The sequence below is a fragment of the Dermacentor variabilis genome, chromosome 2, assembly GCF_050947875.1.
Source record: "Dermacentor variabilis isolate Ectoservices chromosome 2, ASM5094787v1, whole genome shotgun sequence".
In the NCBI taxonomy this organism is placed as follows: Eukaryota; Metazoa; Arthropoda; class Arachnida; order Ixodida; family Ixodidae; genus Dermacentor; species Dermacentor variabilis.
The window spans coordinates 92,440,113-92,457,243 of record NC_134569.1 but is presented as its reverse complement, the minus strand read 5'-3'; the positions used below and the strand labels follow the sequence as shown (position 1 = coordinate 92,457,243).

Below are 17,131 nucleotides of genomic sequence, written 5' to 3'. Positions count from 1 at the left end.
CGCGGCAGGCATCTCACAGGCAGACAGGTATATGGGTATCACCATCGCATTAAGTCTGCTTGTTCTAAAAAATAAACTATAAATAGTGCAAAAAATTGTTCTTATAGCACCTGAACAATAATAAGCAACCTTTTTTAACTGATTATGCGCGTTTAGGCGTTCGAAACCATAGAGTGAGAAACTCTATGTTCGAAACGATGGAAGCGACGTAACCATAGCAACATTAATTCGTTATGGCGGCAATCATGTACGCGTTTTCGCCTCTGTGAAGCTGTGAAGTATAAACCCCATGCAAGCGATCTTGCACGCGACAGCGACAGGCGACGCGATGGAGATGGCTGTCGCGTTCGCTCGTCGCCTACAAGTTGCACCCCATGCGAGCGACGACTTCGAGCGACGTCTCCCCAGTGTTGCCGGTATGAGGGCAGCAATATAGGCGCCGAAACTAGCGTGACGCGTGCTTTATTAACTTAAGTTGATGTATTTTACTGTAAAAAGCAGCATAAAATATTTCTGAAAGTCTTGCAGTAGGTTCTTATCCTTGCACCTATAAAAATTCAATCGTTTGCTCGTTCCGTGCGACAATCGGAAGTACTGGAGTTACGTACATCCAGTTCCGGCTTTGCGCTATTGGCTAGTCGCTCATAGCACTTCCGGGCGACGAGCGACGAATTCTAGATTTGCAAAACCGTGCGACCGCGCGACAAGACCGAGCGATCTGTTCAAGCGACGGCCTGATCCGTCGCGCAAACCCGTCGCTCGTCGCTGTCGCGCACAAAATCGCGCTAATGGGGTTTAGCCTTGAAGCTGAAATTGAGTTGTTGATTATTCAAGTTTTGTAACATCTGTTTCAGCAAAAACCAAGAAGATGCTTCACGAACTGCTTTTTGCTTTGAATGGATACCCAGGAAGCATTTTTGTGGAAAGAGAAGGCACTTTTTCGGTAATTTTATCAGAGTAGCTTGCCATTTAGTTTATGATTGTATGCAAAATCTTATTTTTACACTTTCTAAGGACCATTCACGGTAGTTGAAATAGACACGATGAGTTGGGAGCTTGAGATTAACGACATCTGCACTGATAGAATTATCTCGTTGAGTCTTGGCGCGTATTATACGAACTGTCTCAGCGCCGACACAGAAATGCTTTTCAGTGAAGTGATACTTCTTGCGGAACGATCGAACTGAGCACTGATCGTAAGTTTCAATTTCTTCACATCATGCAGCATCAATATATCGATGAGCAAGAACGGCTGTAAAAAGTCGAGGAGGATATATATATATATATATTTCATGACTCGGTATATGCATAAAACAATATTAGCTCTGTAGTGCGTATAAATGAGCTCAGGTATTCCTCGTGAAATGACCGTACCAGGCGATCGTCTTACAATATACTAAATATCTCACTAATTAGTGTGCAATTTCTTGCAGGTCACCAAGGGACTTCCTTTTTTGCACCCATCCGAGACAGCGATTCTGGATAAGCTTTGTGCTCTAGGCTACCATGTCAAGTACTTGCGAACATTCATCTCAACTTACCGCGGTCTCATCGCTAGCGGTAATCGTCTTTTTATAAAATAATATGAACTAGCATGAGATTTGCAGGGGTTATCTCAAAAGAAAATATTGCCCCAGTTCTCCTACGAGGACAGTTGGCACCTACTCGCTGCTCTGTGTTGATTATAGCGCATAGTGGCAGTAAAATATGGTCATATTTTTCATAGGGGATGTAGATAGTTAACCACCAGACTTGCGCCTTCTATTAAGCATCTAGTGTGGAGCAGTAGCACACTGGTTGCACATGTCAGCTGCGAGACAGTGCGATGTGCACAACACAGCTGTTTGTTTCCCTTAATTTATAACTCATAGCATAGCGAGACAAGCTGTCATGTATGGCGACATGGCTCGGTGGATATGGTGTTGCTTTGCTGATTAAAAAGTTTCGGAGTCAAGTGCCGGCTCTAGTGGACACAATATTGTGATGGGGTTGAAATGCAAACGTACATTTAAGCATTTTGGTGCATGCTAGGGAACTTCAGATAGCCAAATCAGAGCCTTCCACTGTGATGTGTCTCATAGCTTAAGTACGGCTTTGGATGTAAATCACCATTATTATTATTATTATTATTATTATTATTATTATTATTATTATTATTATTATTATTATTATTATTATTATTATTCCTGATTGTAGAGGAATCAGTTTTGTTTATGTTTAAGCAGTAACTTGAATAATGGGTACTCCTTTTGTCAATTACAGATAGTCAGGAAGGTGAGACTCCACTCAGACGTGGCTTCTACCTGCACGCAATGTGCTCAGGGCTGCAAAAAGTCCTGCATCAATACTCGGAGGAACTATTTCTTCTTGAGAAAGACGTTCTCGAGGGATACCAGATATCTCTGATGCGATTTCAAGAGGCTCTTGAAAAGGTATAAAGTTGGTTTCTTATGCAAGAAAATGTGGGATATCCAAATTCTGTAAGCAGGCTCTTCTTACAGCAGATAATGTCTTGGCCAGAATGTCAGTATGTTCTAATAGATGTTGATTCTCTGTATTACTATTAAGCTGTGTACTGGAGCCTGCTTGTGGCTTGCTGTCTTCTTTTTCTTTTTAATGTCATCTATATCTGTATAATGCAGGAATTTAGTGTCCAAACTCCAAACCCATCCTATACCTTGCAATAATTTTAAGTCTCTACACTCCATCTAATCAGAACACCTTAAAGGGAAACTAAAGCAAAACACTAAATCAGTTTAGATGGATAAGGTGCTCCTTGACAACTCTGTTCTCGTTAATTTCAAAATAATAGATTGACTATTAGAGGAGAAAATGAAGGTCAAAGTTCCAGTTTTTGAATTTTGCACTCAATCCTCAATGCTGGTATGTTACTGTGATGTCACAGATTCGTAATTATCTTTTTGTATTTAGGCCGCGTTGGTTCTGCAAAAGTTCCCAAAACTCACCTTGTTCAATCTTTGGCTCCTTTAGAACACAATGTAGTCTATCTTTACCACTAAATAATTAACTGAGCCCTAGAAGCCACTGTCTAAAACCATGACGTCACAGCAAGCTGCTGTGGGAATTTCAAGGAGGCATCACCACCAGTTTTTTGTTATTGAGCTTTTCCTGGATTGCCAAGCATTTCATTGTGGTAAGAGTGGTGCTTTTGATATTATAGAAGGGTAATTTACTGATAAAGAAGAAATCATTTGCATTTTTAGTTTCCCTTTAGGATATGCAGCTGTGGAAAGGGAGTCTTAGTGTGCAAAAAAGAAAGCCATGAAATCACTTAGCGGGAGGTAAGGTGAGCATAAAGAATGGTACAAGGAATGACTTGAACCACAGGAGATGATCTGAAGGTTGCAATCATAAAGTAAGATAGAGATGTCTTTAATGAAGGCTGGAGAAGTTCTTCTGGCTGCAGGCCTGTGTCCAACTCCAGATGTATAGTGAAAGATGAAACAACACCATACAAGAACTTAAGCATGCAAGCAAGCACTGATAAGTCTGCACTCAACACCATCTACGAAGTCTCTGTAAGACCGAATTTCAGCAGCACCTGGTTGGCATTTGATATAACTTCTGAGGTAGCACTGTTGTCACGAGAGTGGAAGCAGAAGTGCAGATCGAAGTAAAACAGTAGTGAGTAGACAAGCAGGAAAAGAAATGATAAAGGGGATGTGGCACTTCTTGGCTTTATTTATTTATTATTATTATTTCAATAGTGCAGTGCTTCCTCACCCCTAATCTTGGATTGTAGCGCGAAGTGACACAGACAGAGACTAGAAGCAGACAGCTCATCCTGTCTGCTTCTAGTCTCTGTCTGTGCCACTTCGCACTACCATCCAAGATTATGTTACCATACCAACTCGTCCAACTTTCTATCCTTTTCCTCACACCTTCCACTACCATGTCATTTACACCCACGAGGTGGCACTACCTTTTTGTGAACAGGTGCTTAAGTAAGAGGCACTGTTATGTACCAGTGCAATGCAATGTGCTTCCTAACAGGATCATGTGCACATGTGCTAGACATTCATGTATATTTTGTGATTTTAGCAATTGATTCTTAGACCACTGCATGCATAATCAGTGTTGATGCATTGTAGTGTGGTTTGGCTGTCTAGGCTATTGAGATTCCAAAGTTGTGGATGGCAAGGATGAAAGTCCTCCTTACCCAGAAGCAGTGTGAAGTGCTGGAAAATGTAGAATATGGGATATGCCACATGGCCTCTAGCATTACTGAAGCATTCACCAATGCTAGAACTTTGGACGGAACGGTGGTAGTACCTACCCTTGCAATTTTTTTTAGGGCATTTACACTGGGTTTAATCTTGTAAGACATTTAATGACTCACAAGTTTCCTGTTCCTTCTTCTATCATGCCACACTTAATACCGAGTCAGTTTCTGTAAAGCTGATGTAACAGGTATACAATTTTCTTTCTTCTTTTTTTTTTGATATGCTATTTTAGGTTTTGGTAAAGCTATGTCAGTTAACATCTATCAGTCCCTTTCTCCTTATATACATATTTTTTTTACTTGAGCGTTTTCCTTCTACATTGTTAGCAACTTTAGTCAGTGGCAACCTAAGAATGCAACAGCAAATACACCACTGTCAAACTCAAAGAGAATTTATATATATATATATATATATATATATATATATATATATATATATATATATATATATATATATATATATATATGCCAGCCAATTACATTCGCTTATATCCATGACGTCTCGGCCGAGATGAGCTTCTTTCAGCATCCGCATTAAGGGAGCGTGAATATCCGAAATTTTGAATGTAAATGGAATAGCCTTTGCTATTTGATTCATATTCAGTTTGAGAATTCGCAATTCAAAGTTATTGAATATTTGTTTTTGTTCAAATGTAAGAGATAACAACACTTATTGGAGTCTACAGAGCATTCTTGAGAAAGACGGGTGCAACTGGTGATTGCTCTGAATTATGTTGCTGCAGCAAAACCATGGTTGCTCCACAGAGGCACCAGTTGCTCAGCAAACACATGATGTATTTAATGACTTCTGCTTAATAATTGCCAGTGATTCAGTAAGGGTGGTCTTCCCTTTAGGCTGCTTACGAATTTGTTTTCTCCATTTAGGCAAAACAAATTATTATCTGGACACTGTCACCATGTTTACATTCTCTTAAAATGATGTGTGCTGTTACAAACAGAGCACTCTATGGGCCTCTAGTGATGGAGGTTCCCGTGTTTCATCTTGATGGAACATGGTTATAACAAAGCATTTGTATTTATATAATAGAACATTTATATTATTATGTGACATTATTTATATAATCGAACATTTATATTTCACTTTGTTTAGAAATGAAAAAATATTCGGTATTCAATTCAGTATTCAACTGTGATGTTTTGTGAATATTCTTATTCGATTTGAATTGAAAATTTAGCTGTTCAAAGACCCCTAATCAGCACCTCATGGGAGCTCTGTTTTGAGCTATGAAGGCACAGACGGCAGGTGCAGCACAGTTTCGTAGATGGAATCTGTTCTGTATTTTTTATGTTGTCACCCAGTGTTATCTATTTATTGTGGTCCCCAACTGTTAGCTGGCAGCTGTAAAGGTTTTACTACGGCCAATACCTGACTTTCAACGTTGTTTGCTTTAACAACCATGGTACATGACAATGCTGCGTGCACTTTTCCTGTACGCAGTACCACTTGCTGTTTCTGAAGTTGCGTGACCTGGTAGCCGAGATTGAATCCGGTAAGGTGCATGGCTGCAGTATCCTTCAGTCCCTGCACAAGGCTTCCACTACAGCGCTCCCCATTGCTAAGAAAAGCATGTCGCTGTGAGTCTGCACATTTTGAGCACCCTCTTTAGGAGATTAGAACTTTTATTGCATTTTTCTTTTTGCTCACTGTGAGTCAGAGCATAAAATCTGCCATCAAGTGATAGTTAATATAATGGCAAGGTTTTACACGCTGGTTTTTCACACTGTCAAACCTAGTGCAATGGAACATAATGTTCTTTTCACAAAAAAAGACAGAAAAACAGAAAAGTGCATAGCAACAACAGAGAAACTTGAGGACATCTGTTCTTGCTTTGTGATCTTCTTATTGCTTTACTGTACTATGTTTTAATATCATTGTCTCTATTTAATTAGATATGTATCAGGATAAAGGCTCAGTGCTGTGTCATGTTGCTTTCTCTTTATGTATTCATCCTCGATGCACATAGTGATTTGTTAAACGAACTTAGAAAGCAACAGCTGTTCCCCCCACATGTGGATTGTTAGTTTACTGTAGTGGCACTCAAGATCGACTACACACACCTTTGAAACAGCAGCAGCTTCATGCCGTTTAAACTTTTGCATACTAACCTTGGTGGCAATTCTCAAAGAAATTTTTTTAAAATTTAGGTGCCACTCAGGTCACAGGTTGAGCAGCTTACGTTGTTAGACTGTCATTGTGTGTAGTTCTTGTTGTAGGAGCGCTGTCTGTCAGTCCCAGCACCGGAAGGTGGAGGTGCCGAGACCTAAATTGGAGGCAGCCTCTAGTGCATGTCATCCCCCTGCAAGTTCACTTCTCTATAGTAAAGTGTGCTGGTTTCCACTTATCTTTTCTTGAGTTACAATCATACTTAATGGAAACACTCAATGGCAGTCTTCAGTCAGATCGATGCAGGAGCATGATGCAAACATTTAACATTGTGAATTTCATTGTATAGAGGCTTGCCAATGAAGTTCACTTCGATTCATTAGGTTGTCCCTGCTCTGCTCCTCATTTATGTCACTGTCAGAAACAAATTGTGGTCACGTGAAAATGTCAATGAAGTCTTGCACAAAGGTACTTTTGCAGTATGGTGTGCCATCTTAAGAATAATCACCAAAAGACATTCCCGGTACTGCTGCCTGTGTTGCTGCTAGGGTGGCGTTCAGGGCATGGAATCCACCAAGTCCATCGACTACTACGTCAGGTTGTGGAAAATGAAAGAAAAAGGGTTTATTAGCTTAGTTACATGGCTCCAGTGCAGAAGCCCACTCCATTCGGGAGCAAGTTAAACGTCTCAGTTCGCATCAGGACCCTCTGTCCTCACTCTCAAAAAGTTTATGTTTTTAATCTCCTCGTCTTCCCTAGAAGAGTCAACTAGGGAATCTCAAGACTGTCCAGCAGCAAATCACCATTGTCGACACTCCATTGCGATACCCCGCCCATGCTCACCATAACCCGCAGTAACTCGCCTTGAAGAAACTGGTTTGGAATCTGTAGAAAGCAATAATCCGGCGACACCGAGTTCATTCGTCGTTGCCCTCCCCTCCCCCCCCCCCCATTCTTTACTCAGTCTGCCAGGTGAAGGGTGGGCTGAGGGCCTTTTGTGGAACCCTGCAACAGCCGATTTAAATGCTGTCTTGATGGCTGGATAAGTGCCGAGGGATGGGTGGTGATTTGATTCGTCTAATTAACTGTGCCTATCACTTCGTTGTCATGGTTTCCTTCCGTTCATCCTTTTCTGCTGTTTCTAGGTAATGATGAGGTAAGTGCTTTTAGTCATTGTCCACACAGTGTTGACGTCTGGATAGGAGGTACGGTGGTTTGACACATGGCAAACGTTCAGTTAACACCCTTGGTGGCGTTGAGACGTAGCAGCTGTTACTGCGTCTTCACAAAGGCTAATTTTGCTGTAGTTTCAATGGAGAAATTCAATGACAATGTGTTTGTTTATTTTTGGAACAAACATATTGTCAATGACTGTCTGTGTTGCTCAGAACTTTTGGGAGCTGCTAGAAGTAAGTGAAGGCCTTCAACTTTCCACATGCAGCTTAACTTGATTGTAATAAGTAGCATTGGCAGTAAAGGCTTGTCCATTTGATGCAATACTGACCATCAAGTGAACACTGAAATTTAGCTAAAAAGTCTGCTATTGGGATTATGCAAAAGCCATTCAGAGACTACAACAACATACTATATTACAAAAACAGACTGCTGCAATGTTGAAGTACTTAAACCATTCTTTCTGTGAGCTCTGATTTTCAGTCAAGTGTGCCGTTAGTGAATGCCAACCTACAGTGTGATGACGTTGGGTGTGCGCATTTGTCTTTGAAATTCCAACGTATGCCCCCCTAGTGCCCACCCAAATATATTTAAAGTGCAGTTTTGAGTTATATGCTTATTTATACATACAGATACCCAACAGATTCCACAAGTTATAACACTGCTTGACTGGGGGGCAGAGTTAATGAACATGCAAAACAGTCAGTTGCACATCTAAATAACTATAACAAGAAATCTCAAATATAAAGCAGTGAAAAGGAATGAGTACACAATATAAGAAATGAACACTAACTGTACAGGATATAAATGTTAAGTTTTGCAACAGTAATAAGCCACACACACACACACACACGCGCACGCACGCGCACACGCACACACACACACACAGGGTGTCCCAGCTAACTTGGACCAAGATTTTGAAGAAACCTATGGGGTCTTCAGAACAGAAATTGCGTTGATGTTGTTACCGTTTATCTAAACTTACAGTACCATTTCTTTTTTGCTTGTCCTTTTTTGAGTAATTAGCCAAGATAAATTAATTAACTTGTTTAATATAGCTTGAAATGTTCATGCGTCAATAGGAAGGTTGTGGAGCTTCACAAATATTGCCCAACTCAGGTACTTCCAATGAGATAAACTTAGCGTGGCCGTTCTTATTCGGGAAAAACGAAAGCCCACGCAGTTAAAAAAATACCATGTGACAGCACGCTTTGTTCACCCGAATGCACCGCAATTACAGCGCTCTCATCAGTGATTTGTAAAAATATCGCCAGCGCCGCGCCTTCCCTTCACTTATGAGAAAGGGCTTCAACCTTTGCTCGGCTCTGACATTACCGGCAGCAGCTGGCGACTGTGCTCCGATAAAAGCGCTTCATCAGCAGCCGCTAGCGCCTGTCGCCGAAGAACGCGCCGTCATCAGCCGTTTATTCCAATATGATGAGAAGAGCAATTTTCTTTTCCAGCATTCAAGTCGATGCGAAATAGAAAAAAATACACATAAAACAAACATGCATCATACATCTGGAACCTGTGCGAGAGAGAGCATCATTTGTTACAATGCCGCTTTTCTTCCAAGATGTGCCAGTGGCTAGATGCATGTGAGCTGAACTGTCTATTACTGTCGTGCCGCGCAACTGTTTCAAAGAATTTGTTTGCAATGCCTAAAGCATGCCGTACTCAAGCAAGCAGAAGGCGAACGTAGTCTTAGCCTTGGGAGCAGCACGGGGCGACAAGAGGAAAGCTGCCAAAGTATACCGAAATTGGCAATGTGGGAGAAGACCTAGCGCGAACACATTTATGAGGAGTTACTTGATGCTGAAAGAAACAGGTAGCTTCAACAAGATGTGGCACAGAAAGGGGACCATCAGTGAAGAGGCTGAAGGAGACATTTTGGCTTTCATGATTGCAAACCCTCATTCCACCATGCGTGATGTGAGTGGTGAGGTTGGCATTTCAAAGTCTTCAGTGTCAAGAGTTCTTAGGAAGGCTGAAATGCATCCCTATCGCCTTCAACTGCATCAAAAGCTGCAAGAAAGAGACTTTCAATGGCGGCTTGCTTTCTCAAATTGAATCCTTCTGAACAGTGACGAAATACCGGATTTTGTTGACAAAGTGCTCCGGACAGATGAGGCAACCTTCTCCAGAAATTTTCAAGTCAACATCCATAGTGCGCATTAGTGGAACAATACGAACCCGCATTGGGTAGCGCAGACCAGACACCAGTACCAATGGTCATTCAGTGTGTGATGCGGTATCTTTGATGGAAGAATAATTGGCCTCACATTTTTTGACCACATGCTGACTGCTCAGCGGTACATGAACGACATCTTGGAAGGCGCAGTCGAAGATTTTCACTGTGATCTTCCTTTTGCGTTTTTAAAGCGAACTTGGTATCAGCACGACGGTGCACCAGCTCACAGCAGCAGCCTTGCCCGAGCCTGGCTTGACAAAGCCTTCAAACGCCAGTGGGTCAGACGGCATGGACCAGTGGCATGGCCTGCAAGGTCACCGGACTTGACACTTCTTGACTTCTTCTTGTGGGGACGTGTGAAAGACTGAGTGTACTGCAAACCTACAACTACACCAGAAGCGCTAAAGGCAGAGATTGCTGAGGCCTGCAGCGAGATACCATCTTGCACCATCAATAAAGCTACATCGGACATGCTTAAAAGGTGCCAATACTGCATTATAGCAGAGGGCGACTTGCTTGAACACATTCCTTAGACAGACATCACAGTGGATAAATTTCTACAACCGTTATCCATGAAAAGAGCCATCTGTGTGAAACTTTTGTATGACATGGAAAAGGCAAGTATGTAATATGAAATTACAAATTCGCTGCTGACAAGGAATGGACAGGAAGCTAAAAAGCAACCTTCCGTGTCAGTTTACAATTCTTCCTTTTGTGACAACCAGCGTAATTCACACAATGTTATCAAGTTTGTTATAATGCATGTTTGCTTGTTGGGGTCTTGCTCCCAAATTCCCAGTCTTGCTCCCAATGAGCTTGTCAATTTTCCCCCGCATGCATTCTGCTAGTGTGAGTGCACAATTATTGCTGCAGAAATGGGAGCTGCGATGTATTTCAACTGCCGCCCGAACTCACTGGCGTTTATCTCGGAACCAAGCACAATGCGAAGCTCTGTCATGGGCAGCACGAAAGGCGTGAAGCGAGCGATGTTTTTTACGAAGCACGGTTGAGAGCGCTTTAATAGTGGCGTATTCGGGAACACAGAGCACACTGTCACGTGGTATTTTTTAAACTCCGCGGTCTTTCGTTTTTCCTGAATAAAAACGGCCACGCTAAGTCTATCTCGTTGGAAGTGCCTGGGTTGGGCAATATTTGTGGAGCTCCACAATTTACCTATTGACGCCTGAAAGTTTCGAGCTATATTTAAAAAATTAATTTATTTCTCTCGGCTTATTACTCAAAAAAGACGAGCAAGAAAATGGTACTGCAGGTTTAGATAAATGCTAACAACATCCACACGATTTCTGTTCTGAAGAACGCATAGGTTTTTTTTTCAAAATCTTGGTACAAGTTAGCTGGGACACCCCGTATGTGTGTGTGTGTGTGTGTGTGTGTGTGTGTGTGTGTGTGCGTGCGTGCGCGCGCGCGCGCGCGCGTGTGTGTGTGTGTGTGTGTGTGTGTGTGTGTGTGTGTGTGTGTGTGTGTGGGTCAAACTAATTGTATCAATATTATATTTAATATTTTACAAAGTGCATTATGACAAGAAGGCAGTGAAGATTTTTTTATTGCCAAGATAGTTCACATGAGTTAGTGATACATTTTGGAAGGCCTTTCCAATGTTTAATGGCACCAGGAAAAGCTGAGTCACGAAGCACTTGTGTTTGACTTAACGACCGCTGAAAGCAAAAGTTACTGTCCAGGCGGAATGAAAAGCTATGTTGTCAGATAAGCAGCAGTGTGGGATGGATGATGACTGCAGATTATTTTGTGAAGTAGACAAATGAGTGCTGCATCACTACAAAACTGTAAGCAAGGGACTGATAACGATAACATTGATCCTGTTCTGCTAGAACTTCAGTTGTAATCACATGCAACAAAGCATGCAGCACAATGTTGAGTGGTTTATAAGATAAGCCTGATGCAACAACCAGGTTGCTGAAGCCTACTATAGTTCTCGGGCAAGAAATTTTTAGTATAAATTGATACTGCATGGGATTGAGGATTTTGAAGTAAATTACGACCTACCAAGTTCTTTTCTCTGTTATAATATTGTATAATATGCACTAGTATCAGTTTACCTCATAACAGGAACATGAGGTACATTACAAGAAAGTGGTCTAAGTGTGCATCTAAATGATTTTTGTTTCCACCTCCGTGCCATTTGTGCAGGCTCTTGCAGGCTGGCTATGGAGTGCTGTGCCAGCAGATTTCCTCCTGGGTCTTGTATGGTATTCTACATGACCCACACCAAGAATTTTTTGTTGTACAGAAGTTGGGCACCGAACTGTCGCAGACGCAACGCAACACCAGCAGCAGTCTTTTAGAGGTTTGCTGTAACATGTATCCTGCCTTTTACATATCTCCCTGCAATACCAAGTGTTATTCCACTGATCTCACGCTTAATGCAGGGGTGGTCTAACTGCGCCATTTGGGCCATTTTGCTACAATTCGACTTGCCTATTCCTGGCTGCGCTCACTCATGTGCCATCTGTGCAAAAGTGTGGTATTTTCGTGTTTTCATGGCAATGCAATGTTTTCAATACGGTTATGCAACTACTGTACTCAACTATTCGAACCAATTTTTGAACATTCATATAATTCAGTTTGTGACTCGATTATCTAATACTCGGCTGAGGTCGATGCATCGCATGCAGCCTTACCACGGCGCTCAGTTGGTTTTCTGACAAAAAAAATTTAATTCTGAAGTTTCTGTGTGGCACAACCACTATCTGATTGTGGGGCACGCCTGTCTTGTAAAAGGGTCGTATGGGTCATCATCTCCAATTGAAGCAGTTCCTATACCCTGTGGGGGTTCCACTCTGCGTGTGGCTAGAGCTGAAGACGAGCTCCGGATCTAGCCCCACACAGTCGCTCCGTGGTACTCCCCAACCCCAAGCGCCAGAATCGCGGCTATGTCGGGTTCGAATGAATAGGGCAACCAGCGGCGTCAACTGTAACAACGTTAATTGCTACCAGCAATAAAGAACACTGGCAGAAGGACGTCCTCTCTGTAATAAGTAATAATAGTCTGGCTTCGTTGCCCGGGATAGTCAGGCAAACGAGGTCACTCATGGGTTGTGGCATGTACTCCAGTCCGGCAGGTTACGGTCCGGCATCAGAGAGAGCAGGTCTCCCCCGGTGGTGCTGTTTTGTACCTTTTTACCTCCATGAGGGGAATGTCTTCCTCGCCCATCAGCTACCATCCTGCGAGTCGGGGAGGAAGCGTTCGCGCATGTCACAAGAGCGAGGGAGAAGTGGGAGAGGGCATAGTGCGCCTCTCCCTTGTCTATGCCGGCTCTCGACGCGCCTGCGATGACGCAGGGGAAGGTGGGCATGTGTGCTCCTCCCAACTCGATGCGGACAAAGGGAACAGTGATAAAAGCAGCGCCTATGTGCGAAGATATAGGACCGATTAGCCAATGGAAGGCACACAGATTGTATCGCGTATGCGTGTCCATGCATGCAGATTCACGCGTTTGCACATGCAGTTCAGAACTTTCTGTCAATCTGCAAACTTCTATGCGCAATTGCAGTAGTTGCCAGCTTCGATGGTTGTCAAAAACACGTATGAGTAATCTCAGAACCAATCACCAGTTAGCTGCTCATACGAACATATTAGCAGCAAGCTTTCCGTGACGGCATGTGGAAAGCTTGTCGGTCACATGTACCAACAGCCACTTTTCTCCACGGCACACTGCCTTGGCCGTTCAGCCTAATTGGTAGTGCTTCGAAAGGTTGGTCGAGTATCGGTGACAGAAGTTACGGTTTTATGCCGAATCGACTCGCATCTATTCGCATATATTCGCAGAAGCCACACAACATATGAGAAGCCGACAAACCGCCTCGCAACGAAAGCAGGTGTACGGGATGGTACAAAGATTGTTCTCCACCACCATCACCATCTGTACGACACACCATACGGAGGCATCTCATATTAGCACCGTTCATAGAAGCATAGTCTCTTGTTGAGCTTCTAGCATTGTTATCTGGCGTAATATGCATTTTGTCTATTGCGGTAATGCATATTAAAGCACATCTCTCATTTTGAATGTACATAAGACATTTGCCATCCCTTTCTGTCTTGTGCCTGACGGAGCAAATTGTTCTAACTCATTTGTAATTTTACGTCTGTCTTGTGCCCAGGCGCATATCTTTGTTCTTGTTAGCCTACCAAATTTAGCCTACAAAGTTAAGTTCCTTGCATGCCTATCCAAATGAAAATGTTTGCAACATACCGTGCATGGTATACCGTCCGGGGGAAGGCAAGCTTAATTGATAACTGTTGTGTCTTGCGTCACTGTTGTCGTGTCTTGCTTCACTGTTGAGTAGCACTTACTGATGGCACAGTAATAAGCTTTGCCAAACGGTTACAGATTACTGCTGTACTACTCCAAGTGTTCCAGAAAGACCAATTTTTTTGCTCTGAAGCTGCTCCAAATTGCTGGTGTGGCTGCTCCTAAACTGCTCCTGAACGACATTTTTCCTGCTCCAAAAATTGTTCCAAATCCTAAACTGGCTGGACTACACATCAGCAGCACATCTGTAGAGACGGCTACATAGAATACTGTGCAGGGTTAATGTGTGAAGCATTGACCAACCACCCACTCTCACATGCTAAATATGGGTCAGAAATGGTTAGACTAGTAGCAGCCAGATACTCCGTAGCACTACACTAAGTGAATGGCTAGTTTGAATTTGCACTTGAGTTTTGCAGTGTCTTGTGTGTCACAGCCCATGGTAATTGTTGTTATTTGGACTGGTTCTATTGCCTGTGCTAAATTTGGAATGTATAGTTTGTTATATGTCGTCTCATCACTGTGTAGTGGCTTAAGCAGGGAACAGGCCGCTCATTCAATTTCTCATGTATGCTTTTTATTTGAGCTCTGAACATTGCTATTTTGTAGAAGGGCAAAGCTAAACTAAATCTGGTCGTGACAATAACGAATTGACAGTTTTCCAGTGTGAGAGGTGCTGATCCATGCAGAAATTTAAAACTTTATGAGTGCTGCATAATTGCAACACTTCAATGCATCTTCTCTGTCAAGTCATTGTGTAAGCTTGCTAAGGTGTAGCAAGGAAGATAGGTACATTTTGTTTAAAAGAAAAGAACAGCTAATGCATGCGATATTTTTGAGCAATCATTCAAAATGGGCTTTATTTAAAGGTAGCGGCAGTTTGTATTTATGTATGTAGTGTCAGGCTCAGCTTGTGTTTAGATGGGTAATACTGTATTGGGTATGGCTTGTATTTATAATAACAAATTTGCCATTATGACACATTGCTTTTATATGAACACTGGTCTAATAGCATTCGTACGTGCAAGTTTTGTGTTTTTATATTGCAGGTTCCTTTAGAGTCAATGGATGACTTTGGCTTGGAACCCAAACTGCTGCCTGACCAGCTCTCAGGTTCTTTTGCCAGAAAAGTGCTTTTTGCTGGCTCAGCTGTACGAGTCTTTGGGCAGTCTATGGGTGAGTTTATGGGCCATGTAATGCGTAGCATGAATACGCTGCTGGTTTAATAAAGTTACAGAATGTGTGCCAAAAGAAGGGAAGCACAGCTCAGGACAGCAGAGATTTCAGTAGTGTGATGAAACCAGGAAATTCTCAGGCCTATAATGAGATCAGCTGACACAAAAATGTAATTGAATATCGCCCGGAGAGCCCTTCATCCTTCAGTGGGCATAAATATGATGATGCTCATAATGATGATGATGGGTGGGTTTCCCATAGCGATTGTTTCAATGCATTATTTATTGCCAAGTAGCATGATTGTAGAAGTTGTGCACAAATCTCTGATGTGAAAAACAAGCTGGTCAAAATAACTCAGGCAGTTGCACTATTTTCAACTGCTGGTTGCATTAGGTGCATTAGTGTGAAATGAGCTGGTGGTTTCTTTGTTCTTCAATATTTCCAACTTGGGAGCACATTATGCACTATGCTTGCAACTTTTCTCGGAAAACGGAGCAAAGCTTTAAACTTGCTGTGTACTTACAGACCCTATAAAGTACGGATAAGAGTTGTCGGTTTTTCTTTTGTCATTGAGAACCATGGCGACTATAATTGTAGCATCAAGTCACACATATGGCAGTGTTTAGATGTTAAATGCTCTCAGAATTCTATATTTTGGGGGGGGGGAGGGGGTAATTAATCTTGCTTCTTTTTTTTTTTCTCCTGGTGGATGACTTTCAATGGTCTTCATTAGCACAAATTTGGAAGCCTAGCCATTAGCAACAAAAGCTAAACCCTGCAGCAACAGAAAATGAATAACAGTCAGGATCTTGGTTTGAGCTATTTGCTATGTCATACTTCAAGAAAAATAAATGGCACGAAACAGACATAGACGGAGAAACACGTAGAGCACCCATCCTGTTGTATGCGTTTCTCCGTCCATGTATGTTTTGTGCCATTTATTTTTTATCGTATCATGAGAAGCCAACAAACAAAAACACCAAGGACAGCATAGGGGAAATTACTTGTACTTACTAACTCAATTAAAGAAATTATAAATTAATGGCAATGGAAAGTGGATAAAAAAACAACTTGCCGCAGGTGGGGAACAACCCCATGTCTTCGCATCACACGTGCGATGCATCGCACACGTGATGTCTTTGTTTGTTGGCTTCTCATGATACGATTAATAAAAATTGGGCCCCTCGATTAACCCCCTTTCTTCTGATTTATTTTTTATCAAGTTTAAGTAACAGAAACTGCAGTAAAAGGTATACGCACTTGTTAATTTGTGCCATAAACTTGCCTTACTATTAGAACTACCGCCAGGAAATTTTTTTGCCATTTGTGAGTGTTACAGTTACACCTTGATATAGTGAACATGAATATAACTAATTATCAGATATAACAAAGTCTATCTAAAAGTTAGTTGGTCTTGCTTTATTTCGATGAGTATTTACTCCTACCATAACGAAAAATAATGAAAAAGACCATCAAAACCGACAGGAGACCCTTTGCTGGTCCCTGTCCACGGGGTAAAAAGTAGAAAGCTATCTCAACAAGGCCTGGGAAGAACGGGCTCCTTCCTTGCCCGTATTTTCCACCTCTCTTGCTAAGGGAGCAACAGGATAGCAGGCATAATTTTCTAGCATGAAAGCATGGAGCTCTATGGCGTGATCTCGACAAGCAGGTATAAAGGTTGGAAAAAGTTCAAATAAAGTCGAAACATAAAAATATTGTGTTCAAACGACCAAGGTGATAAGCGCTGTTCATCTTGAATGCAAAATTGTTACTCTTTCCATTTCCGTGATCACACAACTACCGGCATTTCCCAACGTGACAGAAATGCTTGCATGATACCTGCAATAGCTAGACTTTGTGAGCTTTGTGAGCAGAGCAACGAGTTAAAAGGTGGACAAAATACTGCTTTGCTGAGCTGTACTCACAAA

At 42.1% G+C, this 17,131-nt stretch overlaps 1 protein-coding gene across 2 annotated transcripts in view; it reads left to right on the top strand.

The window, feature by feature from the left end:
• Positions 1-226: 226 nt before the first annotated feature.
• The window catches only part of LOC142572308 (gamma-tubulin complex component 4-like), a 40,486-nt gene continuing 23,581 nt past the window's right edge, over positions 227-17,131 (top strand). Inside the window, exons 1-7 of one of the 2 annotated variants that reach the window (XM_075681314.1) lie at positions 227-279; positions 808-943; positions 1,434-1,560; positions 2,263-2,432; positions 5,703-5,839; positions 11,902-12,058; positions 15,077-15,203. In XM_075681314.1, coding sequence (XP_075537429.1) covers positions 869-943; positions 1,434-1,560; positions 2,263-2,432; positions 5,703-5,839; positions 11,902-12,058; positions 15,077-15,203 — 793 coding nt within the window. In that variant the 5' untranslated portion in view covers positions 227-279; positions 808-868. Of the gene's footprint in view, positions 280-395; positions 944-1,433; positions 1,561-2,262; positions 2,433-5,702; positions 5,840-11,901; positions 12,059-15,076; positions 15,204-17,131 lie in introns of those variants that run through there. The other variant, XM_075681313.1, reaches the window with a different exon arrangement.